Raw genomic sequence first — 27,676 nt, forward strand, 5'->3', positions numbered from 1 at the left:
ACAAACCATTTAAAATCCTTTGGAGGAAACTCTTAAGACTCAAAAACCTTAACATGCTGTTTCAATGTTTTTACACAATTTTCAGCTAGGGCTTATAAAACTATTTTATCTCCTTCTACTGGAGTTTACCATCTAGCTTCAGCTGAGAACTCCAACTTCCCAACAGAGAAAAAACTTCTATGGAAGAGGGTTTTAGTGAAAGGAATCAGTAAGGCTGATAGGTCTTACTCAACACTCTTTTTATTTAAAGGTTAAAAAAATCTTCTGCATCCCAGCAGAGAGAGATCTTCTAAGTCATTCATACACATCTTATTCTTGCTGGATTTCTGGAATTTTCCACTGGTGCCAGAAGCTCCACCTGGTGGGTGTGTACACTAACTGCAAAACTGAAAGGGAATTAACTATTTCCTTATGAACTTCTACTAGTAAACCTAAGTTTTGTACACTGTGTAATTTCTATACCCCAATATAAACCACAAAATGTCCCAATTTTGATTGCTCTAGGAACCCAAGCTCCTTATTTCTATTATTAATAATCTGCTACCTTACACTCTGATGGGAACTTCTGTTGGTTTTTTTCTTATTTTGATGACACAGGCTGAAGTACATTTAAGAAAGCTGTTAGCTACATTTTAACATTTTCTAAAGAAAGACCTTCTGAACATACATGATAAAAACATCAATTCTGACAATCTCTACTGCATTCTGAAAAGCAATTTTAAATTGTATCCATTCTCTAGGATATGCTAAACTTCAATGCATAGGAAATTTTAAATTAGAAGCACTACAGCTCAAGAATTAGGCTTACTCATCTACTGCCACATTTTATGACTGTTCAAGATCTCCAAAGGTAAATGTTTATACGCATCCACATATGTGCAGTGAAATCAATATGTAATATACATACTCAATATGATAGCCTTGCTTGTTTAGGGCCTTTTCTTAAAGGTTTCCATTTGTAATGTAATAAAGCCTGCACATCTTGCTGAAATTTGAAATTGAGACTGGAGATCATTGAAGCACAAAGGATGTTATTTGCTTACACCATGATATCCACACTTCAGTGATCAGAAAAAAAAAAGACTGCATGACTATGTTCTACAATTCCAAAATAATCCTCATCTAGATTGTAGCTAAGCATGAACAATTTTAGATTTTTTTTGTGGCAATATAAGCAGTTACCATTTGAATTAAATCAAGAACCATTTTCAACACAAACTCACAAAAAACGTTTGTACAACAATGCAACAAAGAAGTGTCTGTAAAATGTGCAAGAACAAAGCATGTAATCAATATAAGCATAATTTATGATAGGCTTACACTGATTGTAAAACTGCAATCACATTACATTGCAAGTGAAAGTGGTAGCCTTATCTTGCCTGTGTCACGTTTTCCTGACATTACCCACCACTGCACCAGCAGCCAGAGCAGAGACCAGATCCCAGGAAAAAGAAGTGCTGTTCAGGCAGAGCAGTTCTTTCATTCACCCCAACCACAGATGGTACAAGGTGGCAGGAAGCATGGCTCTCACCACCCCTTCCACTGGCAGCACAGACAGACATATTTGAATCAATAGTGAAATTGCATCCCTTCATGTATCCCAAATAGTAAAATGCATTGCTTGCATGCTGGTGTAAATGGCAGAACAAATCAACAAAAGAAAGCATACAAATTTGACAAGCTCATCCAAAACCCTGCCAAATCCATGCTTTCTCAGGCAGCAGATGCATTAGATATTGGAGGGATCTCGCTGACTGGCTAGCATCTGAGTATTTACAATATAGAAACAGTCAGTGAAGTAGGCTGATGCTAACTGTTTTTCCTCTGCCTTACCACTTCACACACACTACGCACAAATGCTGGCATTACATGATTGGGTGATGACTGTAAACAAGAGCTTAAAATCAGTCTTACCACTTCACATTTCTTACCTCTTTCCCTTTCTGTCTAAGCATAGCTCCCAAGTGTTCCAATCCCTGACTACATTCCAGCGTTAATCCACCTCAGCTACTGCTGTCTTCGGTCTGACTCAGGAACCTTCGATATTCAAAAGGCTTCATAGCAGCAGCAGCAGGAAAGGGAAAACAAAACAAAACAAGATCACAAACTTAACTTTGAATTTTTAGGGGGAAAAAAAAACATTTAAAGACAATTATTTCACCTACTTAGAATTCAAGTGACATTTTGCCCCCCTCCCCCCCTTACTGTTGCTGCTATGAATCCGCATCACTAACAATTTCTTTGGCCCAGCTGCAGCACAAGCAAAGAACTATTAGATCCAGAGCGGCATCAGAAATCAATACACAGAAGAGATAAAAAGGGGTGAAAGAAAGAATGCCTGAAGGCTGAGGCCTGAAAGAGAGAAAAGAAACCAAGAGTAGGAAGGAAATATCAGTGAAGCCATAGCTGAGAGCATGCCTTCTCCTACATGTAAGTAACTAGATGCGCTCAGTGTTACTCCAGTGGACAGGCTGTTTACACAGTTGCTGAGTTTTTATTTCTTGTACACTGTTTTAGACTCTACATGACAAACAGCTATTAAATGAAATGTTTTGATACATGATCTGGACAGTCAAGAATCTGCAAGTTGTGATGTGCTGGTACAGTCAACTACACAGGTTTAGGACACAACAGCCAGTATCAGTTTTCATCCAAATCAGCTTTAATGGCACCTTAAAAAGGAGTAAGGATATAAATGGTGGTAACTGGAAGCAACTCACTACAGAAAAAATTGTATTTATTCCATTCTTATGCAAAACCATCAACCATCACACATATTCAAAAGCACTAATGTGAAATAGGAATGAAGCACTAAATTCAATCTTCACGTTTGCCTTTTAACATCAGACTGCTAGAGTGAAGCTCTGAACGTAATTTTAAACATGAGACATACCTGTCAGGTATACAAGTAAGAGGTACACCCTCTCTAAAAAAGTCTTTATTCTCATCTAGCACATGTACTCAGGTTTTATACCGGATCTAAGTACTTTCTGAAAGCTCAAAGTGAGCAGGTGAGTTTAGCCATTCTGACAGGGATGGCAAGGGCATCCTTCCCTAAATGTGTCAGATGAGTAAAACAAAGCTTCTACATACACGGAAAGTGCAAGATTTGGGATTTTTAACCCACCAAATTAACACACTCAGTTCTTTTTCTTACAACACACATACACGGTATCATCCTCAGACACATTTTTAGGCTCATCTCCATCCCTTATACTATTATCAGGCAACATACACTTCTATCAACATACTTATTTCTATGAGCAGGACTAAATCTACATTGACAATTACACACTTGCAGTGACACTAAGAAGAAAAAAAATATATGCATGTATAAAAATCTAAGCACAGAGCAAACCTTAATATAACAAAAAACGCTGTAATGCTTATTCAGACATAGCCCAACATCACCAGCTTCATCTTTCTTAAACTCGTTACAGGCATCTTAAAGTCCAGCAAATATGGCACATTAATGCACAAACTCAGCTGAACCAATAATTTAAAAAATACCCCACCTTTGTCCATGTAGACAAAGAGGATCAAATGACACCTGTGGACCACATGAATCAGACCAACAGCTATTCACTGCCTGTCCTGACACTCATGTCCTACAGCCCTTAGACGGATCCTAGTCATATCTCACACTGTTTTGTTTGTTTCTGATCTATAGGACTTTGTCTCTCTTATACAAACTTGAAGCACTGAAGCAAAGGTAACTCCCCTTTTTGAAAAAAAAAAAAATCTATCAAACAAAAACACCACAAAAACCACCCCAATAAATTTCCTATCCCATTTGCTGACACCTCAAAATAAATTATTAACCCATGAGCACTGATGTTGCTCTTACAAAATAATTTATCCCGATTTCTTTCTTTGTATCAATCTAATCAGCTGCTATCTTAATAAAAACTTATAATATACACCTGTGGGCTGTATGACTTTTGACCACTGATAAGAAGCTTCTGATATGTTTATGTATTCCAGGAATGCAGCTTTGAATTTCAGTATTTACTCTCAGTATTTACTATTATTATGGAGTGGCAAAGCCGAGATGAGAATAATCATCTATTATTCACTCTGCAGAGTGTCAGAAGCCCAATTTGCCTTCCACAGAAAATATGTACTTGCATTCCTGTAGAATTTAACAGTGAACCAGTAAGTGGGTAAGTCAGTTTGGTAAGCATCTAACAAATGACACTTTACAGCACTAAAGATTAATTAAAATGCTGTTGTACTATACCGACACATACCAAATCTGAAAATGCTAATGGGCATCTTCTGACAACTGGCAACTTCTACCCTATGTATATATTAAAAAAAAAGTTATTAAGATCATCCTGAAGAGCACAAACGGTCTTCCAAGATGTTTAGTTTGTGCAGCAGATGCTTAACACTGTAGGGCATTAACTTTCCAAAATAGTCAAGAAGTTCCTTTCTCATGCAGTTTTTTTCATTCCTAATCATTGTGAGCAGCAGAAACTGACCACTACAGTCAAACACGGCCATATTTCACCTTCCCTATCCCCTACATATCCAAACTTCCCCCTCCTAAAACCTAAGTGATCTTATAAGCTCTTAATGACTTCAAAGTATACAGAAACAACTGGATCTTAGAACTATACAGGAATAGCAGCAACCTGAAGACATGCTTTCTACAAACCTGTCTGATGTACCATAACTTTCAGTGAACTTTTTTTTCCAATAATAGTGCACTAAAAATAGATCAGTTTGCAAAGACCTCATAGGCCTGTCCCCAAACACTGAAAGCATCTCATTTCTATTACTTATAATATTTTTAAATGTTAATTAAGAAATAATTTTAGTAAAGGGCAGCTCACTATTTAAAAATAATAGAAAAACATTTAGCTTAGTACTTTTGCCGGAGAACAGGTTATTTGTTGTGTGTATAAAAGGACACCTCTGTTTTGTCTGAAGCTTAAGTATTTGGTGTAATAATCTTCAGCAAAGGCAACAATTATGTTATATCCATCAGCCTCAAGTGTTACTAACAATGGTGTTGTTTCTGTTTAATGTTTTGGGATTTCAGCACATTACAGTAGATGTCGATTTGGTGATACCTAATTACTGCCCAACATCTGCAAAAGCACAACTGAAAAGGAACCAAACTTGGGTTTGGTTTACCATTAAACTAATAAGTAATGCTTTTCTGTTTGTTTGGCTCTTTTTTTTAATGAAAACACCTGTATTTCTCAGCTAGACGGATGGCAACTTGTAATTATTAGTGATCAGTCACAAGTGAAAGTTTTTCCAAGTGGTCTGAACCCTGGCAAGAAGCAGCAAGGCCGGTGGACTGCAGAGCACAAGCAGTGCTACAGAGAAGTCAGCTAGGACTGGTCCATGCTAGCCTGACAGGTAAGAATCTCCATTACCTCACACCTCCTTCCTCCATTAGAAAATAGTAGTAAAAATAAACAGAAATGCAATCAGTAAAAACCTTTTAAAAAGAAGGCAACTTCTCTGAAAGGAACGAAAACCTCCTTCACATCAAAAGGTTTAAATACATTCAATAAACAGAGATTATCAAAACGTCAGAGCCCCCAGTTATCCGAACTTCACGGCCCTAGACAAAGCACTGGATGCTTTGCCACCGCCTCAGACTGCAAGTTCCTGCAGCCATGCGCTCAGAACCTGTGAGAAAGCCACGCAAGTTTACACAGCGAATGGCACCACAAGCCACAACCAAGTTATGATACAATCACCAACATCCTCCGCAGAGCCTCGCGTACGAGCCCTGCAAAACCACCCGAAATCCTCCTCCAAAATACTCTCCTCGCTGCCCAGCGCAGGCTCCCAGCGCCCAGCCCAGCACGGCCAGGGCAGTAGCCCGCAGCTTACTCCCGCCCCCCGGCAGCACCCAGGGTCCTTGGTGGGGAAAGGGGAGCAGTGAGTCCAGGGCAGAGTCTGGTGGCGAGGCCGGGGCCGCAGCCGGGCCCGAGCCCGGCTCCCACAGCCCCCGCTGCGCCCTCCCCCCCAAGCCCTGCCCGACTACGAGAGGGCGCCCCCTACCGCCTGCCTCCCGCAGGCGGCGTCTGCTGGGGCTGGGCTGCGGTGCATTTTGGGTGGGGGCTGGTATTTTGTGCCACGGCCATCAACCAGCAACAATGCCCACGGAAGGGGGAGGGGGGAGGGGGAGAGCAGGGGCACCACCAGCATCGCCAAGGCCGAGGTACTTGTTTGGGAAATCTCACCCTCTCGTCTCCCTTCTCCACCCCCGGGCTGCAGCGGCCAAGCGAAGGGGATGCGTGACAGGGCGGCTGCAGCTCCCGGCAGCAACGCGGGGCTTCAGGGTTTGATTTCCCCCGCCTTTGTCTGAAGAGCGGGTGTCAGTAACTATAGCCCTGGGTAGGGAAAGGAGCAATGGGTGAGTCAACGTTGCTCCATCCTGCAGCTGGTGCTGGGCTCAGCGTAGTGGCCGGGGATCGCGCCTTTTCCCGCAGGCAGCGACACCGGCTGCCGGGGAGGGAGGCTGCTCCCCATTCAGCGCACGGCACTACCGCTGCTCTCCGACCTGGCTCCGTCGCCAACTCTGCCGGCGGAGACCCGCGTCCGACTGCCGCCACGCCGCAGGCACCGCGGGGATGCGGGACCCGTTCACCCACTCGTCATCCCGCTCACATCACCTTACCGCCAACACAGCCCACGCCATCATAGCCGTTCTCGGGACACATCCATGTGTGGTTCCCCCCCCACCGGGAGGGGGAAGGGAGGAGGCTGGGACTGCATCTGCCGCGCGGGCCCCGGGCAGAAGGGAGGGAAGGCGGCAGCGTAGCGGTCTCCGCAGCCGGCCGGAGCAAAACCGGCCTCTCCAAGGCAGCGAAGTCTCTTCAACATGTGTACAGCCGGCGAAACTGGCCCACCAACTCCGCAGCCCCTCGGCTGCAGCGGGCAGGGCGGCGGGCACGTCGTGGGGCTCCTGCCCCTCGGGGGAGACGCAGGACAACCACCCCACCGCAGGGGTTGAGAGACGAGGTTGCCGGGGGCCGTGGCACCGCCGGGCGGAGAGAGGGAAAGAGAGGGGGCGGGCAGGGGCTGCCCCCGTCCGGGTCGGACCGCGGACTCACGCACACACCTACCTGACTGGGGCTCTCCTCAGCAGCGAGGGCGGGCGCTCCCCCGGCACCTCTGTCTGGGGGTGGGGGTGCGCGAAGCTGCCTCCCTGACGCCGCCCGGGTCCCTGGGCGGGCGGGCGGAGCGGAGCCGGCGGCGGCGCGGGGGAGACAAAGGGGGCTGGGATGGCGGGAGGGGGGGAGGGCGAGTGTGCGGGGGGTGGCCTATGGTGAGCGGGTCCCGGGGGGGAGGGGACGGCGGCAGCGGCTTCACTGGGCTCGGTCCCCGGGGCGGGGGGTGTGGAGCTCCGGGGCGGAGAGGGGAGGGGGGGGGGGGGGGCTCCCTGGGCGCCCTGCAGACAATACAGCCGGGTCCCTCCTGCCCAGAACCTGCCCTGGCCAAGATGGCGGCCGAGAAAGAGCGGAAGTGACGCGAGACTCTCATTAGCATACGGGACTCATTGTCCGGCGGGAGGGGAGGGGGCCGCGCCCCGGGGGGGAGGGGGCCCGAGCCCCGGTGAATTCCCGCTGGCCTAGCCCCCATCCCGCCCCGTGGGCCGCGCCCCGGCAGCGCCGGACAAGAGGGTTACATAACACCGCCCAGCGGGGAGTAGGGGCAGGAGGGAGGGGGGCTCTCGCGAGAGGGACGGAGGGGGCCGACAGCAGCGGTGGCGGCGGGATCTACCCCGGCCCCGCTAGGAGGCGCCGCGGTCTGCGGCTGGGTCCGAAGAGAGAGCTGACGCCGCCCGGTTATCCCTCCGCCGCCCCCAGCCGGCACTACATCCTGTCCTGAGGGGCCTCCGCCGCCAGTGCCGGGGCACGCGCCTGGCGAGCGGCACGCCCACGTGACCGCGGCGCGCACACGTGACCGTCCCGCCGCGAGCACACGGTCTCGTGCCGCGGCGAGTAGCGTCCCCTGAGGGCGAGCCCGAGCCGTGTGCAGCCGCCCGCGTCCTGCGGCGCGCCCCCGGCAGCCCCGCGGCGGAGACCCCGCCAGCCGCGCCTCGCCTCACACCATGGACAGCGGCTCGGCGGGCCTGGGCCTCGTGGGGCAGCGGCCCGGGCACCGGTGAGCCCAGCCGGGGCTAGCCGGGCCTGCAGCTGAGGTCAGGCGCGGGCCAGGCTCACCAGAGTGTGATTGGGCGCTGGCCGCGCAAGTGGCCGGTTGGCGTCAAACGTTGCAAAATGGTTCATAAACCTGGGCGACTGACCTGAAAACGCAGTGAGGGGAAAGAAGGCGAGTTTGATATCCGCAGCCCGAATTTACCATGGTTCGGCTTCGTTTATTGGCGGTGAGCACCCAGAGGTTGGTGTGTGTGTGTCTGGTGATGAACTTCGTGCCGGTCCACACATACAGTGTGGGCAGCTATTCAGCTTCACACGTGTCATTTGAGAACAGGAACATCTGGATCATGACCAGACTCCAGATGAAATTGTTCCTTGTGAATCAAGACAAACACTCAAGATCACTTCAACGAACAAGGCCTGATTCTAAGCTCCATAAAGACCCTGTAGAAGTGAAAGGCAGTGATAGCTTTTGTTACTTCAGAAACACACAGCTGCTTGAAGGATGAAGCAAAGTGTAATTCTTTCCAACCTCAGCATTCAAAACTCTTCAGGTTCAGAGCAGCACATGTTATAGTTAAGCTTTACAATATCAGAAAGAGGTGTCTGTGTCTTTGAATCATCGCCTGAAGTACAAAAGCATAGAAAAGCATGTCATACATGACTTAGACTTCATAAAGCTCAAGAATCTCCTACATTTTCAAGTGACTGATAGCTTGAAAACGTGTACAGCACTGTATTTCTCACAATCCACACAAATGGCTTTTATGAAGAATTTAGTGACATTTCATTGTATTTCTTAGCTTGCATCATGACTTTCTAGTTCGGAAGAATTCAGAAGTACACCATTTGTCACTGCTTGCAAATCACACCTTCATTTCACCAGGTATCTTCATGGTGTATTCACAGTGCTTCTAAAAAAAACCATAAGTCATAGAGTTTTTGTTTACAGTAGAATGGAAACAGATAAAACTTATCTGCAAAAACAAAGCTCATGCTTCAGCATCAAGAGGCTTTCTAAAACTTAAGAGTTCTTCTGTGATCTATATATGTGAAGTACATCCTTACTACAGAAAACCAGGAAAGCAGGTTTGTTTTTTCTATAGTAACTTCAGTTTGCTGTCCAAACCCAGATATTTTCCTTTGATGGCTCAATTAAGAAAGTATGTTGGAAAATATTTCTGAATCACTGCTAAGCCAGTACCATATTCAGGGTCTTATCTGCTAACTTCATGGCTGCTTAAGCCAGTTTGGGTGCTGTCAACTGAAATACACAACAAACAACCTTTAGAATATACCTATTTATTTTTCTATTTTATGCATTACCACTGACCACTTTTTTAGCCATCACTTAGTAGTGGTGCCTTGTTACACACTTCTAATTACCTAACTTGTGTCTTTATAGTCAGATGTCCATTTTCGTAGTGAGTATTTTAGAAGAAAAGGAGGAATGTTTGCAGCATACTTAAAACAATTGTGTTACACAAACTTTCCTTCTTTCTGAAAGAATAACTCAAAATGATGGACAGTTCTGAAAGGTTTGAGCTGAAGAAAGGTAAGCACAGTAGCTGCCTCACGAGAGTTGCATTTCCTTGTGTTGTGTTTGGTTGGTTCATGGAAAATGCACTGCAGCCACAGAAAAAAATGGAGGTTAATGAACACTGTTGTAGATTTGCAGTTGCACGGCACTCTTGGGTTGTTATTCCTGCAATTTGGGCAAGGTTGGAGAGGGTTGTCCCGTTCATCTCACTGTATTTGTCACCACCATACTTTAGGGCTCTAGCATGGATTTATTAGACATAGAAAATAAATTTATAAGAAAGTACAACAGCAACAAGAGAGAAAGATAATGTAGCAGAAGCTTGAGCAGATGTGTCACTGCCTGCTTTGGGGGTAAACTCTACAATAACAGGGATGAAAAATTTGAGAGGGAAGGATGAGACAGTGTATGTGGAAAGCAGTCCTCGATGGACAAGATCTTGCTCTGTTCAGTGAGAGTTTTCGTGATGGTTTGGTTTGCACAGTGTGACAGTTGTCAACAGTGAGTTAGAAAAGAAGGTGGAGCATTTGATGAAAAGACTGTTTCTAAAGGTAAAGTTCAAGCAGTGAGCAAGAAGGAGAAAAAAAAGGCTTGAGCCCATTTTTGTCCTGTGTGTACAGGCATGAAGAAAACGAAACAAAAGTTGATAGTAGTCTTAATACAGTTTTTATATGACAGAAGTGGGTGTGATTTCTCGTAATAGACTATGGCCACTAGAAAAATCACTAAAATAATGGCGTTATGAGAGACTAAACACTTAACACCAGAGGGGAGACAATTAGCATTCCCAAGCTGAATAGAGGCAATTGAATATGTGTTGTGCTGCTGATTCTGGTCAAAATTGTGCCCAGATTCATAATTATACCACTTTAGCAGCAGTACTATGTTTGATTTTTACTCAAATACAAACTAGTTAAGGCTTTACACACCTAACATAATTAATTATGTAATAAATACAAAGAAGATAATCCTCAGCAGCATCAATATCACTGGCCTCACAATGATATTTAATACATATTAAGCCATCCTGCTCCTGTAGCATTTGAACACTTCATCCTCTGTTAGCATTCTCTAACCTTCTTCCAGGAAGATGACTTCATGAAGAGTCTTCAAGTAGGAATTGAATTTAGTCTGTATCACAATGAAAGTAGGAAAGAACTACCCCTTGACATTGTACTGCCCTTTTCTCCTCATTTTTAAGATGCTCACAGTGAGCAGGTCTGTGGTTAGAAATGTTTAAGATAGGTTTGCTTTATTGGTGGGGATTACAAAAGGAAAGGCTGATCCCTTAGTCAGACCAATACAAAATTTGTCAGAAGAGGCACTTAAATTTGACTCAGAAGCTGAGCAGTCAAATGTCCTGTCCTTTGGAAATGATGCTGTACTGCCATGACAAACTAGTCTTTCTGTGGATACAGGATTGATGCCTTGCATGCTGTCAACACTTTCAGAAGTGTTGCATTTAGATAGGAATTACTTAATGAAAGATGTTGATTTAAAAATCACCTAACTTCAGTATTTCAGTAATTTATCACTTTCAAGCAGCTTGTTTTTTTTACCTCCCCTGCACTGTACAATAAGTAATATAATTATTTTGACAGGACCCACCCATCAACAGCTGTGCCATATGCCTTCTTTGCAAGAGCAAGCTAGGAACAAGAGCTCTCCAAATACTTTGCACAAAATTCACCATGTAGTAACTAAGCCTTGTTATTTTCTTCCTCGGTATCTCCCCAGTAGTTGTGCAGAAGTACTAGGACAGAAGACTCCGCAGCAATTCCAAGCAGTGACTGTAAGAGTTCAGTCAAGATCTTCCCTGTTTCGGAAAAAAAGCAGAGGTTTCACTTAATGCTTATATCTCACCCTTCCTCACAGTGTTTTAGGAACTAGACAACCATTCTCAGGTTCACAGTAAACATCAGATTCTCAGATGTAGTTTGGTCTGGGTTCACCTCTGGGGGATGCAGTGTTTGCAAAAAGTCAAAACAGGAAAGAAGTTTATGAGCCAAACACAAAGAAGTTTGGGGTTCTTTTTAGTTTTATTCTGATGCATCATCAGTACCACTTTCTGTTGAACAGTCAGTGCAACTAACCTTGCAGGAATAACTTTATATGTGATGATCTTTGCCCACTGCTGGCTTGTTGAAGTTCCTCTCTGAAGGGCTGCTTCTAGATGTAATTTGGGATTAGAAATTGTGATTTAGTTTCTTTCTCTCCGGTCCCAATATATTCCCCCATGATCAGCAATAATCACAATGTTATTAATGGCCACCATGCCTGAAGAAAGAAGGTAAAATGTGGCAGGAATAGAGGAGAAAATGATGCTCACACTGATCCTAGTGTTAGCATCTGCCTGCAGCTCTGGCACGATAACCCTTGAAAAGCTGATGCTGGAGTCATCCATGTATTGAACTCAGCAGACAATCTGCCATTTAATACATGTGTGCCAAGATTTCAATCCAGGCTTATACTTGGAAACTTGATATGCCCTTAAATAAATATTATCAGTTAGTCATCATTATTTTTTACTGTTGATATGAAGAAGATAGTGCAACCTTGCAGCTGGCTTTTTAGAGTCCAATGGACATTTATTATAGTGCTTATACTAGTAACCAGGTACATCTTTATTGAAGACTCTGATTAAAGCCTCAGGTTTAAAACAAAACAAGACAAAACAAAACACTGAAGCCAGCTCCTTCCAACTTCAGGTCAGACAAATCCTCACTCATAAAACTCAAAACAAATAAGAAAGGGGTCCTATTTTGATAGTGGTTTCCCATTGGGTTGGACGTTAACCATGCTTTTGTTGTCTGGAGGGTTGCCTCAGCTTCAGAAGCATGATAATCTAGGTCAGAGGGATTAAACTGCTTGACCTTGTGAATTACATACCTAAATCTTCATGTGACTAAGAGTGACAAGATTCATAACCTCAGGGTATAAATCTGTATTGTAACCCTGAGACAGAGTTGTTGAGGGTGTGAGGGGCATGAGGAGACCACAGCTGCTCAGTCTGTAAGCCACGTAGTATAGTTGATCAGGTGCTTGGACAAGAGGCAGTATCAATGTAGTAGCCCTTGGTTATCTGTTTCATCTCTCATCTGGGGCTTCAGATTACCCGATGAAAAAAAACAGGGCTGCTTAAGGCACTCTGGCTGAGGATGAGCCTTCAGAAATACTCTCAAACCAGAGTGGAAGCATCAAACATAAGTCAGGGATCAGCTTAATGAGATGCCATACAGAACTCCATGACCCGTTCATTAACTTCAACTGTTGGGACTGCATGCTTGAAATCTGGCACATGCTTTGGGTGGCTAATGTGCCTGAATGGCTGAGCCTGCTGTGTAGGATTTTTTACACAGCACATTGAATCTGTGGCCCACAATCAGAGAACAAGAGATCTTCCCAAAGCCTTGCCTGTCTGCCAGTGGAGGTCATAACTCTGCCACTCCGGGGAAAGTGAGTTTGTAGTGGTTTGAAACCGTAACAGAGTACCACTGGGGCAAAGTATGAGTTACCTTGTTCCTCCTCATTAAACATACCCAAACAAATATATCCATGATATATACTGATTTAAGCCAGGAAGAAATTAAAGCTCCTGTTCTTACCAGATGATTGAATGCTTGCAGGCACAGATTCCTAAGTATAATAAAGAAAGTACATTAGCACAGTATTTGTGCCTTCACAGGAAATTAATATGGATGTAATTAAGAAAAGCTGATTTATGTGGAACTGCAAAACCAGGGACATAAAATGAAAAATTTGATGTAAATGTCAAGTCAGTGTTTTGTGGTGGCCAAAACAAGGCACGCAGACTATTGCTGTAGTATTACAAAAGGAATTGCAAACCAAAATGCCACTATATAAATCCCTAGTACAGGAATAGTTAATACATTGTATGGACATTCTAGGCACCTGATCTCTACAGATCACTGTAGGACTGGTGGTGTGACATTTTGAGAATACCAAGGTGTGATGTGGCTTGTCTGAGAGAAAAGACTGAATCTATAAAATAATAGGAAAAATAAAGTGGGGCACAAGAAATAGGAAATGCAATACTGGAACCATAGAATGGTTTGGCTTGGAACTGATCTTGTAGCTGTCTTCCAGTTCCAGCCCCCCTGCCATGGGCAGGGACACCTTCCACTCAATCATGTTGCAAGTCTATTCTGACCTGATCTTGAACACTTCCAGGTAGGAGGCATCCACAACTTCTCTGGACAACTTGTTCCAGTGTCTTACCATTCTCACAGTGAAAAATTTATTCATAGTATCTAATCTAAACTCATTCTCTCTCATTCTATCACTATACTCCATTATAAAGAGTCTTTCTTGACCTCTGGCTCCAGTGAGACCCTGTTTTGCTGATGGTGCATTTGGCAAAGTTCATACTAGCCATGTTTCATTGTTGCTTTCATTTCACATCCATTGTTGAGTGCTGTAAAAGATAGCATGGCTGTTCCTCATAACCTCCTTCTTAGGTCAGAAGCCATTATTGTATATTTTTGAGATTTATCCTAAGAATTTACATAGGTGGTTTTCAAATACAAAGAGGCTCAATTAAAAGAGGCTGAGAACAAATTCAATTAACTGAAAAGAACTTCTGCTAAAGTCAAAACCAGTTTAAGTTGCCCTACATAATAGCTATTTCATAGAGTCATAGAATTAATCAGGCTGAAAGAGACCTCCAAGATCTTCCAGTCCAACCTATCACCCAGCCCTATCCAATCAGCTAGACCATGGCACTGAGTGCCTCATCCAGTCTTCTCTTGAACACCTCCAGAGACAGCAACTCCACCTCCCTGGGCAGCCCATTCCAATGCCAATCACTCTCTCTGCCAACAACTTCCTCCTAACATCCAGCTTATACCTCCCCTGGCACAACTTGAGACTGTGTCCCCTTCTTCTGTTGCTGGTTGCCTGACAGAAGAGACCAATGCCCACCTGGATACAACCTCTCCTCAGGTAGTTGTAGACAGCAATGAGGTCATCCCTGAGCCTCCTCTTCTCCAGGCTGAACAACTCCAGCTCCCTCAGTCTCTCCTCACAGGGCTGTGTTCCAGGCCCCTCAACAGCTTTGTCACCCTTCTCTGGACATGTTCCAGTATCTCAGTATTGCTTTTGAATTGAGGAGCTCATTATTTGCTAAAAAGATACTAGCTATATTAGAGAAGGACATCTCTTAGTCCTCTGAACACTGGTTACAATATGACATTTATTTTTCATGAACTCTCACAGCAGTGCATGCAAGAGAAAGGTCAATGATAGAATACAGTCTTAGAGCTTGTCGTTGCAATGTCTTCCTGTGTACAGAACAAGGCTTAAGTACTGGTGACGTTCTACAGTGCCAGATCCAAGTGCTCAAAGGGAGTACTTTAGAATCAGATAGTTTTAGTCACCTCAGTGGAGAAACTCATTGGAAAGAAAGTTCTGAAGGCTGAGCGGTGGTTTAGGCCAGTTCTGGGCAAAAATTCTGTTTTGTTTCTCATTCAACATTTTGAGAATAATACTTTACGATTCTCCCCTCTATGAGTGCATAGAGGGTCAGGTGCACAAAGAGGAGCTACCTCTTCTGGAGTTCAGGCATTGCAAACTTACTGCACAACAACTTTTGAAAGCATGCTCAATGTTCACCAAGTTACCTGCAGTCCAGGCCCCTGGTTCTTCATGAAGTAGCCTTTGCTAGGGAAAAACCAAAGCCAGATGGTTCTCATGGTATAAACTGTGAAATAGGCATGTCTGTGTATATATATTCCACCAGCTTGAGGAAAGCCTATAGGTGCTTAATTCTGCTTCTTACTACCGGATCTATTGGTGTCTTTCAGTCAGGCTTTCTACAAGCAGCTTGGTGCAGGCTATTGTTAGATCACATATGGAGCACAGTGTATAGTTTTGGGTGTCCCTGTCCAAGAGGGACGGGGTACTACTGGAGAGTTCAGCAGGGAGCTAGAGGATGACTAAGAACTGGAGCATCTCTTTTATGAGGAAAGAGTGAGACCTGGGGCTGTTTATTCTGGAGAAGGCTTAGAGGGGACCTTATCAATGCCTGCAAGTACCTGAAGGGTGGCTGTCAGGAGGAAGGAGCCAGTCTCTTTTCTGTGATACTCAGTGAGAGGACGAGGGGCAATGGACGTAAACTCCATAAATTCCATCTCAACTTGAGAATTTGATTTTTTTTTTGTGTGAGTGTGATAGAGCCCTAGAGATGTTGCCCAGAGAGGTTGTGGAATCATCTTCTGTATAGATTTTCAAAACCTGCCTGAATGCATTCTTGTGTGACCTGTTCTATGCTGTCCCTCCCAAACTCTAGCATTCTATGATTCTATTGAAATAAGCTTTACTCTTGTGACCACTTTTTGTTTCATGAAATCTTACAGAATGTCTACATGTGCCCTGATGCCATAAAGCATTGTTTGTTTTGTTATAGCACTTCTTCCTTGATAACCTATATACCATTACCTTCAAGCACAATAATTACCTGTTTATGTAAAACCTGAATCAAGCCCAGTCACATTTCAAACTTTCCCTACTGAGGCACACAGAATATGCCATGTAGTATGGTCCTAATTGACATGTAAATGCACCTTGTTTCGAACTTAATCATATGAACAGATAAATGAAGGAGATTTACCAGCTCATTTTCACAGTTAAAAGAGTAGGCATCACACACATCAAATAATTCCTGCAATATGATAATTAATAACTAACATAACAGACTTCAGTTATGCAGTCACATGAAGTCTGAAAACAATATGATGTTGCTGAGACTCAGTTTGTATCTTAGCAGATGGTTTTCAGTAGAATGCAAATATGAATAAACATCTAAAAACTGTTTGGTCATTAAAAACTTTGTACCTATTTCCAATTAAAAAAAGGTTGTATTTAGCATTGATACTTTCAAATGAAAGATAAACAGATGAAACCTATTCACTGGAGATTCCAGTGGCCTGAAGACCTTATTTCTGTATATTATTAGATCTGATTAGCCTGCACCAAATGAAATTATATGATTTGCTGGAACAGTACAGACAAATGTCACAAAAGGTACAGTCAAGTCACCGTAATCCAGTTACAGATAGATTCAAAACCTAAAGCTACTTAAAAAATACTATTTTCAGGCAAATTAAATATAACATGTTTGTTCTGCATGCTCAGAAACCAAGAAAAATAGCAGAATCTGCACAACTTCACTAAAGAGCGAAGGAATATCTCTAAAGCAGTCCACTAGAAAGTAAGATTTTGTTTTAAACTTCCCTGGAATCGATTTTTGCTACTGAGTGTGATAAATATCTAAAATATGAATTAATCATTTATTTACAGACTCCCTAAATATTTATTCTAATATTAACAGTTGCATCTAGGGTACTAAAGGAATTCAGACAAATACAAGCTAAACAGCCATAATTTGCAACACATTGTTGATTCTCCTCTTCTACCATTAATTTTCTGATACAGGTATCCACAGAACTACCTCCCCCACACACACCACATGAGGACATCTTTTGTACATATAAAGCCATTATCAGAACAATTTAATCCTCCCACTTTTCCCCCCCTCCCACCAAGTGCATATTTGATTACAAGGGCTTCATAAGTTGTGAGTTCTGGTTTTATCAAACAGTGAGAAAAAACAAAACAAAACCAAAACATACTATTACTCTGGATCTGGAACAAAGACTTTCCACACTGAAAACTTATTTGGCATAAATATTTCTCAGACGCCTTCAGTGAGGTGAATTTTGTCTTCTGTTTTGTACTCCTGTTTTATAGATTCCAAACATATTTAGTTTCTGAAGAAAATAGGAAAAGGGAATCATCTGCTTCTAGACTAACATATAGATTATAGATTTATTACACCCATATAGTTTTCTTCCTTATCACAAGAACACTCCATCTTTCCAGTCTAGGAGCAATTTCACCAAGAACAATACACTGTACACACCCCTACTTCCTCTTTAACTACACCAGCTACTATCAGTTCTGTAGAAACTCTTCTCTGTGTGCTTCAAGGTACCTATGGATGTATTTCAAGGAAAGAAAGGCAACTAACTGGCATGCGTTTAAAACTTAGCTGTAAACCAGAGAACAGATAGGATTTTGAAATTCTGACTTTTTAAAATGTCCTTGCCTTTATTTCAAAACCATCTTTAGCTTCTGCTGAATAATGATATAGTTCTAAATGCAAACAAGCATTTAGCTTTGTGTTCTTTATTAAGACTTCATTATTTTTTACAAAAATAGGACCAAGCATTAGTCTTTATTAGGTTTTAATTTAACATCCCATCCATTGAAAGGAGAATTTTTGGATACAACATAGTTTATTATGCTGGTTTAATTGTTAGTTTATACAAATCTACTATACAAATTCTCAAGTTTCTGCTGTTGTATAGTAAAAACCACATTGATATCAGAAAATCTTCTCTAAAAAAACATACTGTAAGATAGAGTATCATGTTGTAGCAAACAAGGTCAAGAGTCCCTTTAAGAAGGAGACTATTTCATTGCCTCCTAGTTTAGATTCTCCATAGACACGGTCCACAAATGAAATAGGAACCTGTTGAAACAAGCAAAACTATTTTTAAGGTTCAAAACCCAAATAATCAGGAATTCTATAATCAAAAGAATAGCCTTGAACTACAGCACTTTTAGATGTAGAAAGAAGGCAAGCACCAGATTGGCTTCCTTTTTGTCGGTTCTTTGTACCTGTGGCTTTAATGTTGCCCCTTAGCTGGGAAGCGTGGAATTATTTGCCTTATCACCTTTAAAGATTACCCAAAGTAGCTGGATGATACAACAATCAGAACAAAATAGTGTACTGAAAGCCTGGGGGTTTAAAATTAACATCTGCCACTCTCCTTGTTAGCTAAATTCAGTACCTTTGAGTCAATGCCTCAGGAAGGCAGGAATCTCCCACTACCATGAAGCAGCATTCTTCTCAGCCTTACCACTGGCCAGAAGATGACATGAGAATATCGCAGACAGTGTATATTCTACAAGCAATACCTGTCTTGACCAGTCTTTGATAATTTAATGGACATTTAAAACACTCCTCACCAAAAAGTGACCATACTGTCCAGATTAACTCACTACTCATAATATGTTAGGAACATGCTGCTTTTGAGTAATTTGCCCATGACAGGACTTTATGCCAATGTTGTATGAATTTCCATAGATGTTTGTATGCAACACTGAAACACTTCAGGGGCTAAAATAAAGAACACCATTTGCAAAAGTCATTAAAATACTGGCTTAATGTTCTGCTGGCAGCTGTAACCAGAAGTCATCTGGCAAGTGGAACACAGAAATCACCCCACCCTTACATCTGTGCCAGGACTGAGGATGTCTCCCAGTTTTCACAGATCAGTTCACAGTATAAGATAATTCAGGGCAAGAAAATATCTACAGAGGCATGCAGATAGACTCAACAATGACTCTGGCTTTCTTACTAGGGTCCCTTTGATGATCCCAGTAAGCATCCAGGCAACTACAAAGGCATGGATGGAAATCACTGAATGCACAGTCAGTTCAGGATGCCAGAAGTGACATTGCCTGACTGCAGAGAGAACTCCAGTGAACCACCTTTAGAGACACCAGCAAAAGCAGTTCATTGAAATATAAAGGGCAGGAATACAGGATGTATCAATGTTTTTGAGTTCTTTTTCTCTGTGACTTTAGAGAGCACATTCAAAGAGTTTAGAAACTGAAATTAGTGATAGCTGAAAAGTTGGAATGTAAGACAATAAATTACAAAACCCAGAATAAATCTGAAATAGAATCAGGTTGATAAAGAAAACAGAATTATTTCAGTATGTTTTAACTTCTTTCCCTCCTTTGAAGAGCATTGTAAAATTGCATGCTGCTAAAAAATGGCAATAGAAGAGAGAAGGATCTGCAAAATCAGCCAGGGGAATAAGTAACTAATTCCAGGTCTGATATTCATGGGGAAAAGCTGGAAAAATAGAATTCCAGGCATATAATTTCTTTTATCAATTTTGAAATCTTGCTTCTCCTTGGAAATGCACAGAATTCCCTATGCTCCCAGTAATCTGTATCTACAATTAAAAAAAGAAGCACAGTATTAGTTAACAGAACCCTTACCATACCTCTCCAATAGTAAAGCCTAACTGCCTAGCCCGAACAATCATCTCCATCTGGAAGACGTATCCTTTAGAAACACATTTGTCCATTAGTTTCTGTAAGACTTCTTTTCTGTATAACCTGTAAAAACAATTACAGAAAAAAAAAAGGAAACCTGAAGCACAATTTCTGAACTTTAGAAATCAAGACATGGTCTGGAAATCTCAACAGCAAATTCCAGTCATCACTATTTAAACAAAAAACAAACCAACTTTTAACAAAATCATATGATTTGCAGCCTAGTCTATGATTTCTTACACCTTTTCAAAACAGTCCACAGAAAAGGTCTGCTCTTACTCAAATTCCTTGTTCAGCAGTTTCTAAATTTCAAATAATTTCATTAATTGCAAACCAGACTCATACCTGAAACTCCCTGTTAAGTCTGATGCACCTGGTCTCAGCAAAACCTGAGTTAGAAAATTGGCACCACGACTGTGGAAGAAAACAAGAGTGTCAAAATTGTTCAGGACACAATTCAGAAAGATCAAGCACAATTTCTAGAAAACAGTAAATATCATCCTACTAGCGAAAAAATCCAAGCCTTCCATTTATGAAAGGATTATATTTCTAATACATTTTCACTGCTAGATTTGACTAATAATTGATAGAATCATAGAATGTTGAAATTAAAACCCAATATTTTGTTCTTCAGATATAAATGATTAGATTATTGAGCTCTATGAAGGAGAAAATGATGTCTTAAAATTAAGTTTATGGTAGAACTGGCAGAATGTCTACACACTGATACAATACAAAAGAAAAAATTGACAACAGTCAAACCAACATTTCTAAGCAGAGAATAAAATTGATTCCAGGGCAAACTTGAGACTTGGGTTTAGAAAATTAAGGTTCAGTTTTGTTTTATACTGCTTTCACAATGTGGTAAGAATAAGCTGCACTGAAGAAATACATTGTGAGACCAAAATGTCAGTCACAACTGTCTTGCTGAAAGATATATTATGTCCTAGTAAGAGCAGCAAGTCCTTCACCTTGTCCAGTACAATGTAGTAAAGGGATACCTCTGTAATGCCCATTTAGCTCTCTCCCATTTGGGCTGTATATTCAAAAACCACAAGCATTTATTCCAGCCATAAAAACCCAGGAGAAACACAAATACAGTCCCTGTGATACCATCTCCACGTCAGACTGGTAACACAAGTTCTGCTCCCCATTCTTTACAGTAACCTATCAATATTAACTTATCCCTATCCACTCACACAGGTGTAAGAAAGAAACTTGCCCACTACCTCCTGTCCGGAGGAGGAGACCAAGTTCTTTTCAAAACCGTGTTGTGAAATTAAGGCGCACACGAGGCCAAATATCAAAATCGAGCCTATTTTATCCTTTAATAAGTGACTGGTGAACGGAACAGAGAAACAAACGGAGAAGGAGCAGAGGAACTATATTATCAGCCTCCGCCCAAGACGCTTTCTTTGGCTGCAGGAGGTCCGAGGAAGGATGCTTCCGCTTTGGCCTGAGGATGTCCTCGGGTTCATCCTTGTCGGCTTGTGCTGTCCTCAGCTGGAGGAGGGGAGGGAGAGAGTATCTGTGATGTTCTTCTCTGAGCAGACTCCAGCATGTAGTGTTTCTCAGAGGAGCTGTTCTTTCTTCTTTCTCGGTGGTGTTAAGTAGAGAGTTCCTGGGCTGCTGCTTCCAGGCTGCAAGGTGGTGTTTCTTATCACTAAAGCAGGCATCGCTCAAGTCTTTTCATAGAGTTCCTTTAAATCACAGCTTCCTCCTGGCCCATTCCCTAGTCCATTGTCTTCCAGCCTCTGGGGAATTTTCCTGTGTATTCCTGTGTGCTTGCAGGGGTCAGCGAATCTGTTCCATAGAAGTCCATAGAAGCCTTTTAAACCATCCCCCCTTTCTGGAGTAGCTGATGGGTAGAGATTATCTTTGTGGCACATTCCAGAGGGCCTCCTTCCACCCCTTCCTAGAGCAGCCACTGTCTGGTGAGCAGACCTTACCCTTTGTTGGGACATATCTCAGTTCCTGATACAATCAAGAGGTATTCTGCATCCAAATAGGATTCCTATACCTCCTCAGGTCACTGTAAACCTGAGATGCCAGCCTCCACATGCTTATAAAACTTTGACAGAGTTTTCCCTTGCTTTTAGGTGAAACCTCTCTCTGCTGTCACAAAACTGTTTTTCAGTAAGGTCTAAGAAATTACTTGTTGACTTTGATTGTGCCAGATAATTCTTAATTATGTCTCAGCTCATTCTTTGGACAATGAAGCTGAAAGACTGTCCCAACCAGATGCCATATGGATTTGTTCACTGTTCCAACCAGTTTCTTGAGCCCGGTCACATCATTATGATCTTTCTTGATAGATTTTAACCAATGGATCTGGAAATCATGCACACTTCTAGTATTTAATACAATTTTGCAGTATCCAGTACTATTGACTAAAGACTCATATTTCACCTCGCACATATAAACTATTTAGAATTACTCTTTCTAAATAACAAATTTATCTGTAAATATCTAGAAAAATACTAACCTGATCAATTTTCTTTTCAAATCCCAGCCATATACTCCTCCATTTCCTTTATATCTTGTTCCAGATACAATATCAAAATTGCCTTCTTTCTGCTTTCTATAAACAATTGGTTTTACCAGAGAAACAGAAAAACAATTGTATGAAGACAGAACAAATTTCACCATAAAAATAATAACTTTTTAAGTACAAAGCCTGTATTTTATAAGCCTTTACACGAGTTTTATAAACCTCTCTATTTCTTACCAACTAAATGTTACAGGGAGTTAAGAGGTAGGAAAATAAGCCAGGGCAGGGTCCTCTATTCAGTATCCCTAATGCCACACGATGAAATGATTGGAATTAGGTGGTGACATTATATATACTTTTCAAAACTTGACAACCATTACAAGGAAGGGAAGTACTTATACACACATGCTCTCTGTTACTTTAAATTTGAGTATTTTTGCTCCAGGTAAGAACTAATTATTTTTTTCTGGATGATTTTAGGACAAATCTAAGGAGGTCGAATCATTTATTTGAATTTTTGCCTTGCAAATTTTCTTACAGCTAGAGAGGAATATAAAGCTTTCTAATGTTGTTATGCAACAGTAAGACTTCAAAAGTCATTCTCTCATACTACAGTTGGAACCTACCTGATAAACTCTGGAATAAATTTTGGCTGAAATGGAAGGAAAAGAGTTTAGTAAAGAGAAAAGTGTGAGAGTGAAAAAAAAAAACAAAAACAAAGAAACAAACCAACCCAACAAACAGCAAAACAAACTTAATGAAAATTTAATTATAACAGGTTAAAATCACAGTACATAAAATATAGACTTACATGGTGAGAGAGGTCAGCATCCATAATAACAATAAAATTGCCAGTGGCATGCTTCATTCCATGAATGTAAGCAGTGCCTGATGGGAACAGGACAGAAACAATTTCCTTGGTTTAACATATGCATTTGTCTAGGCATTTGTCTATTCACTTCTTTCCTAAAATCTTTAAGTTATTTTAGAAAAGGATAAACTAAAAGCTCCTAAAAGATATTTTAAAATAATGTATCAGTGGCCAAACATTAAAATTATTTTTCCTCAGCCCTACAATTTCTGTACTAGATTTTAGAAATACAAATCTTGGCAAACCCTACTGCACTAGAAATGCTGAGAGAAATAGGACTTGCTAAGTAGGGCACTATCTGAAATCACATTTCTAGAAGGGCCATAGGCTTTGTGAGCCACAGAAAACTGGAAATAGGACACAGGCAGTGAAATAATTACTGATAAAGACTTGCTTTCTAGATGCAGGATTTCCTATTAGTTGTACACAGATTTTGGTTTGCTCTCCCTGACACCATGAGTTATATACTGATACCTCATCTAGAGACAGGGTTTTTTTTCTTATTTCAGATTTCATTGCATGTTATTCATCCTGTATGAACTGGTGTAGCTATTTTTCTATGAGCTGGAAAAAAATCTTGCTCTTAAAGTTTTCCTCAATAGTGCAATTTCTAAGCCAAGTCACAACGTTCGAAGACAGTGCTGCTTCTACGGGCAGTATGGCAGCACAGCAGAGTACATGGCACATGCTCCTCACTGATCCAAATTGCTGGAGTCTTACCGTTAACTTCATCAGGAATAGACAAAAGTGAAAAAACCCACACTCCCCTGATATCCTCTGCACTCACTCCAACAGGAAACTGAACCAGCTAAAGAACAGCTCTGTCCTTCCTTTCTTGTCCATGTTGTTTGCAAAATTACACAGTGTCACAGATTTGGTTATTGTACAAATTTGGTCAGGTTTAATCCATAATACTGAGCAAGTTAGAATAAATGATAAGGCAGGAGACAGAAGTATGCAAGGTTTTTGGAGTTTCTTAGATAAATGAGTGATGTAAAAAAAAAGTACAGAAAGATGAATTTAAATGAAAATTCAATATCAAAATCAGAGTTTTATTTTTGTTGACAGGACTGGAGGACTCAGTACACAAGACAACCCAAAATGTTTTACCAGGACATGGATTTGGAGCTTGCCAAGACCTTTAATAAGAAAGGCAGATACTGATTGACAATAAATCACACAAGGTATTGCATTTTATCATTTTCTCCATTCCTGTTGTAAGAGAGGTGGGACAAGGATACAATATAAATCTTAACAGATGAAAATATCTCTTAGTTTCCATATTGCAAGATCTAATGTCATTTATGACTTCCTAGGATATCTGCTGTTTGCTTAATCAAATAATGACAAACTATCAACATGTTCTGGGCTTCACTGTGTTTTTTTCCCCCTGAAACTTTATATACCAGAATCAAAAAATACATCAGATTTTATTTTGATAAGGACTTACCAAGGCCCAACTTTCTTGGTCTGGGTCTTAGAAGCTGTAGGATATATTAAAATAAATAAATATATATTACTTTAAGTACAGTTTTTATTCATTTCAGTGATACTTGAAATTTATTTTTATGTATCCTCTAGATTTCTAAGAATGAAAAGTACATAGAAAATTGTTTTTATACCTTGAAAACAGCAATTTTCTCTGTCAGAACACAGCAGAAACATCATTATATTAAATAGTGCCTGGATCAGGTCATGTTTACAAACAGTTACTTTTTAAGCTTTACTTAGTAGTTCTGGAGTAAAAAACAAAACTAAAAGTATCATCTTAGTAACTAAGGAGTTTCCTCTAACTGCAGCTATTTGAAATATGACTACAAATCTAAACAAGTGTCTCCCCAGCACCATTACTTTAAAGGAATGACAGCAATAGCAACTACTTTTAGTAAGTTTGCCAGCCATTTAGCATACTTTTAGTACTGAATATAACCTCAAGATTTTCATGTGCATACAGATGTACCAATGAATAACAACCATACAGAAATATTACTAATCTTTCAGAATATGAGTGACCAAGCTTTGAACTTGTGCCAAGTATCCTCAGCTCCCACAGTGGGAGAAAGGGGCATCATCATTAACAAAGGAGAAGCATGACTTTCAGGTCACTGTGACAGCTCTTCCTAAAGTGCCTCTACTAGAAGTTAGCATTTGGAGAAGGCAGGGCAGATATTTAAGTAGTCATCCAAATGTACTTCAAAAACAGATTTTAAATCTTACTTTCAAATCTTGTCTGATTTTGATGCATTATCTAAGACATCATAAGCAACGCAATTCAGAGGAGGACACGGATATCACAGACTTAGTAACCATTAGTGCTTCTGCTGATTTGTTATATTTGTTATATTTCTGGGTCTTTTCCCATAGATTTTTTCCCCCCTTTAATAAATGGTTGCTTGTTAGTTTTTTTTAATCACTTTGATTCCTTATCTACTTCCTTGAACATGATGGCCTGTCATTAAGTCAACTCCATCAGTAAGCAAGAAGTCCCATGTCTTTACTTGGGTGTTGTCTCCTGAGCACAAATCAGAACAATGGTTTTGCTCAAGAAACCAAGAAAAGAATTTCAGGTTAAAAATTCAATTTAAAAAACCACTTTACCTAATGAGAAATCCTAGCTGATTTACACTTCTGTAGTAATGTCAGTGCCAGCTGATGGTGGTGCCTCTGTTAAATTCTTCTACTCAAGTGTTCTTGCCTCAGAATTCTTAAGCAGTGTGGAGAAGCTGGCTAACAATCTTAAGCTGTTCTATTACTAATTATGCAGGAATAGATTAAGGAAGAGCCTGACACTGCTTACAGCAAAAACCTCCGAGTGCTGAGGTTTTACTGTTCTGTGAAAAAGCTTTTGTTGCAAAAAAAAGGGTCTTCAATGACTCATAAAGACTAAAGAAATGACAGTATCTTGTATCTAATTGATGGTTATGCAGAATATATTAAAAAGTCCTGTTATCAAGAAATGTAACTAGACAGATTAAAAAGAAATCACAAGACCAGACTAACATCTCTCCAATTTCCCTATTACTGCAGCCACTTAAAATGAAATTAAAGTTTATCCAAAACCTCATCTCTTCCTCAGGCACAAATGCACAAAGTACATTACTCAGTAGTACAGCAGTGCACATAAATTGGAAACATTGTGCCAATATTCAGTCACCATTCTGCATATTAGTTCTTCATGCTGCTAAGCAACTGCATGCCTACTGCAATTTTACATCTGTGTAAAGTGGTGTGCAACACTTAAGGATATGAATACAGTGCAAAATCCAGGGACTCCATTCCAGTTCCCTAACAACTTCCAAGTATTTCGCAACACAATAAAAATGAAAAAATACAGAATACATAACTCACTATTTTATCTGATCCATAGATCTTTTCCAATTGTTCAGCAATTTCCTGTGTCCCATCCGGGCTTCCATCATCTATGATGATAATTTCAAAATTGTTTCCACTGAAATCAGAAATATTTTAAAATGAACAAACTGAAAACCCAATGTCAGTACCTATGTCATTTTGAAAAGCTTGAAATTGAAGAGCAGAATATAAAGTGATTTTTCGGCCCTTAGATCTATGGGCTGTAGTTACTGTTACAGCTGTAGGACTAGGCTCGTAGCAATAAAGCATGACTCAATGTCACTATTTCAGGTCTCGAGCTGCAACAGCTCCATAACACACTGCGACAATACAAACCTCGCCATTGCGCCTGCATTCCCGCAGCATTCAGCTCTAGCCTCGGGACCATGGCACCCTAAAATTGCCTTTGTACCCTCACCTGGCAAGGTTTTTTCTAGGAGCCGGTGCAGAATGGATCAGAGACCTGATCTGGGTCATTCTGTTTCCGTAATTAACCTCGACTATAGCTGCGCTCTTCGCGGCAAGACTAGCGAAAAGCGTTACAAATGACGCGTTAAGGGTAACGTAATTACCTTAAATTACGATGTCGCTTCGTAAGCTTTAAGGACATGTACTCCCTGGCTCAGCTGTACAGAACTCCGCTCTACCAAACCTCACACGAGGGCGTTTAACCCCCACGGAGCCCGTTCCTCGCCATCCGCCAGCTCCTCCCGAGGGGGCACTTTCGGCCCATGTTGGTACATCAATTTTCCCCTGCAGCTCCGAGAACTACCTTCTCTTGTAGAGAGACCACCGGCTCCCTCCGCAGAGCGACTGCCCAAGCTAGCCCGGGCGAGGAAAAAAATCTCAGCCCTAGACCGTGCAGGGACCCTGGGGTCCTCAGCCCCCACACCGCTCCCAGCACGGGCCGCCACACCCCTACCCGTCGCGACCGCTACCTCTCCTGGAAGGTGCGCGCTAAAAGCCACACGACGAGGGGCAGGTTCTCTCGCTCGTTGTAGGTGGGCAGCAGCACCGAGAACTTGTCGGCGCTGCCGGCTGCCATGTCGGCGCGGTGACGGCCCCGGACCCGGCGGGCACGCACCGCAGCCGGGCACGCACCGCAGCCAGTCAGCGCCCGCGGCGCGGCCGGAACCGCC

General features: G+C 41.8%; 2 protein-coding genes across 8 annotated transcripts in view; both read right to left on the reverse strand.

The window, feature by feature from the left end:
- Nucleotides 1-7,662, reverse strand: part of ADNP (activity dependent neuroprotector homeobox) — a 31,671-nt gene extending 24,009 nt beyond the window's left edge. For 5 of the 6 annotated variants that reach the window (XM_064167644.1, XM_064167641.1, XM_064167643.1 and 2 more), the window contains exons 1-2: nucleotides 7,095-7,662; nucleotides 1,932-2,054 (exon numbers count right to left, since the gene is read on the reverse strand). The gene's annotated coding sequence lies outside the window, so the exon portion shown is untranslated. The remainder of the gene's footprint in view (nucleotides 1-1,931; nucleotides 2,055-7,094) is intronic. The other variant, XM_064167645.1, reaches the window with a different exon arrangement.
- Nucleotides 7,663-17,861: 10,199 nt separating this feature from the next.
- Nucleotides 17,862-27,671, reverse strand: DPM1 (dolichyl-phosphate mannosyltransferase subunit 1, catalytic). 2 transcript variants are annotated; one of them, XM_064168082.1, is made up of 9 exons: nucleotides 27,476-27,671; nucleotides 26,535-26,634; nucleotides 24,637-24,670; nucleotides 23,127-23,203; nucleotides 22,942-22,967; nucleotides 22,310-22,405; nucleotides 20,170-20,238; nucleotides 19,773-19,887; nucleotides 17,862-18,223 (listed from the first exon to the last, which is right to left on the reverse strand). In XM_064168082.1, exons 1-9 carry the CDS (start codon nucleotides 27,580-27,582, stop codon nucleotides 18,119-18,121), a joined length of 729 nt encoding a protein of 242 aa, XP_064024152.1. In that variant the 5' UTR covers nucleotides 27,583-27,671; the 3' UTR covers nucleotides 17,862-18,118. The 2 variants fall into 2 exon arrangements, with proteins under 2 accessions (XP_064024152.1, XP_064024153.1); XM_064168083.1 differs by lacking the exon at nucleotides 27,476-27,671 and adding an exon at nucleotides 27,110-27,288.
- Nucleotides 27,672-27,676: the final 5 nt, after the last annotated feature.

This window comes from Pogoniulus pusillus, chromosome 29 (genome assembly GCF_015220805.1).
Source record: "Pogoniulus pusillus isolate bPogPus1 chromosome 29, bPogPus1.pri, whole genome shotgun sequence".
Taxonomy (NCBI): domain Eukaryota; kingdom Metazoa; phylum Chordata; class Aves; order Piciformes; family Lybiidae; genus Pogoniulus; species Pogoniulus pusillus.

Bases quoted from the DNA above. Each gene is read 5' to 3' on its own strand.
- DPM1 (XM_064168082.1), bottom strand. From the start codon at position 27,582: ATGGCAGCCGGCAGCGCCGACAAGTTCTCGGTGCTGCTGCCCACCTAC. The intron at 23,204-24,636 runs GTAAGTCCTTAT...TGTTCCCATCAG, and splicing joins ACCAAGAAAGTTGGGCCTTG to GCACTGCTTACATTCATGGA. The intron at 19,888-20,169 runs GTATGAGTCTGG...TTGTTTTTACAG, and splicing joins GACTTAACAGGGAGTTTCAG to GTTATACAGAAAAGAAGTCT.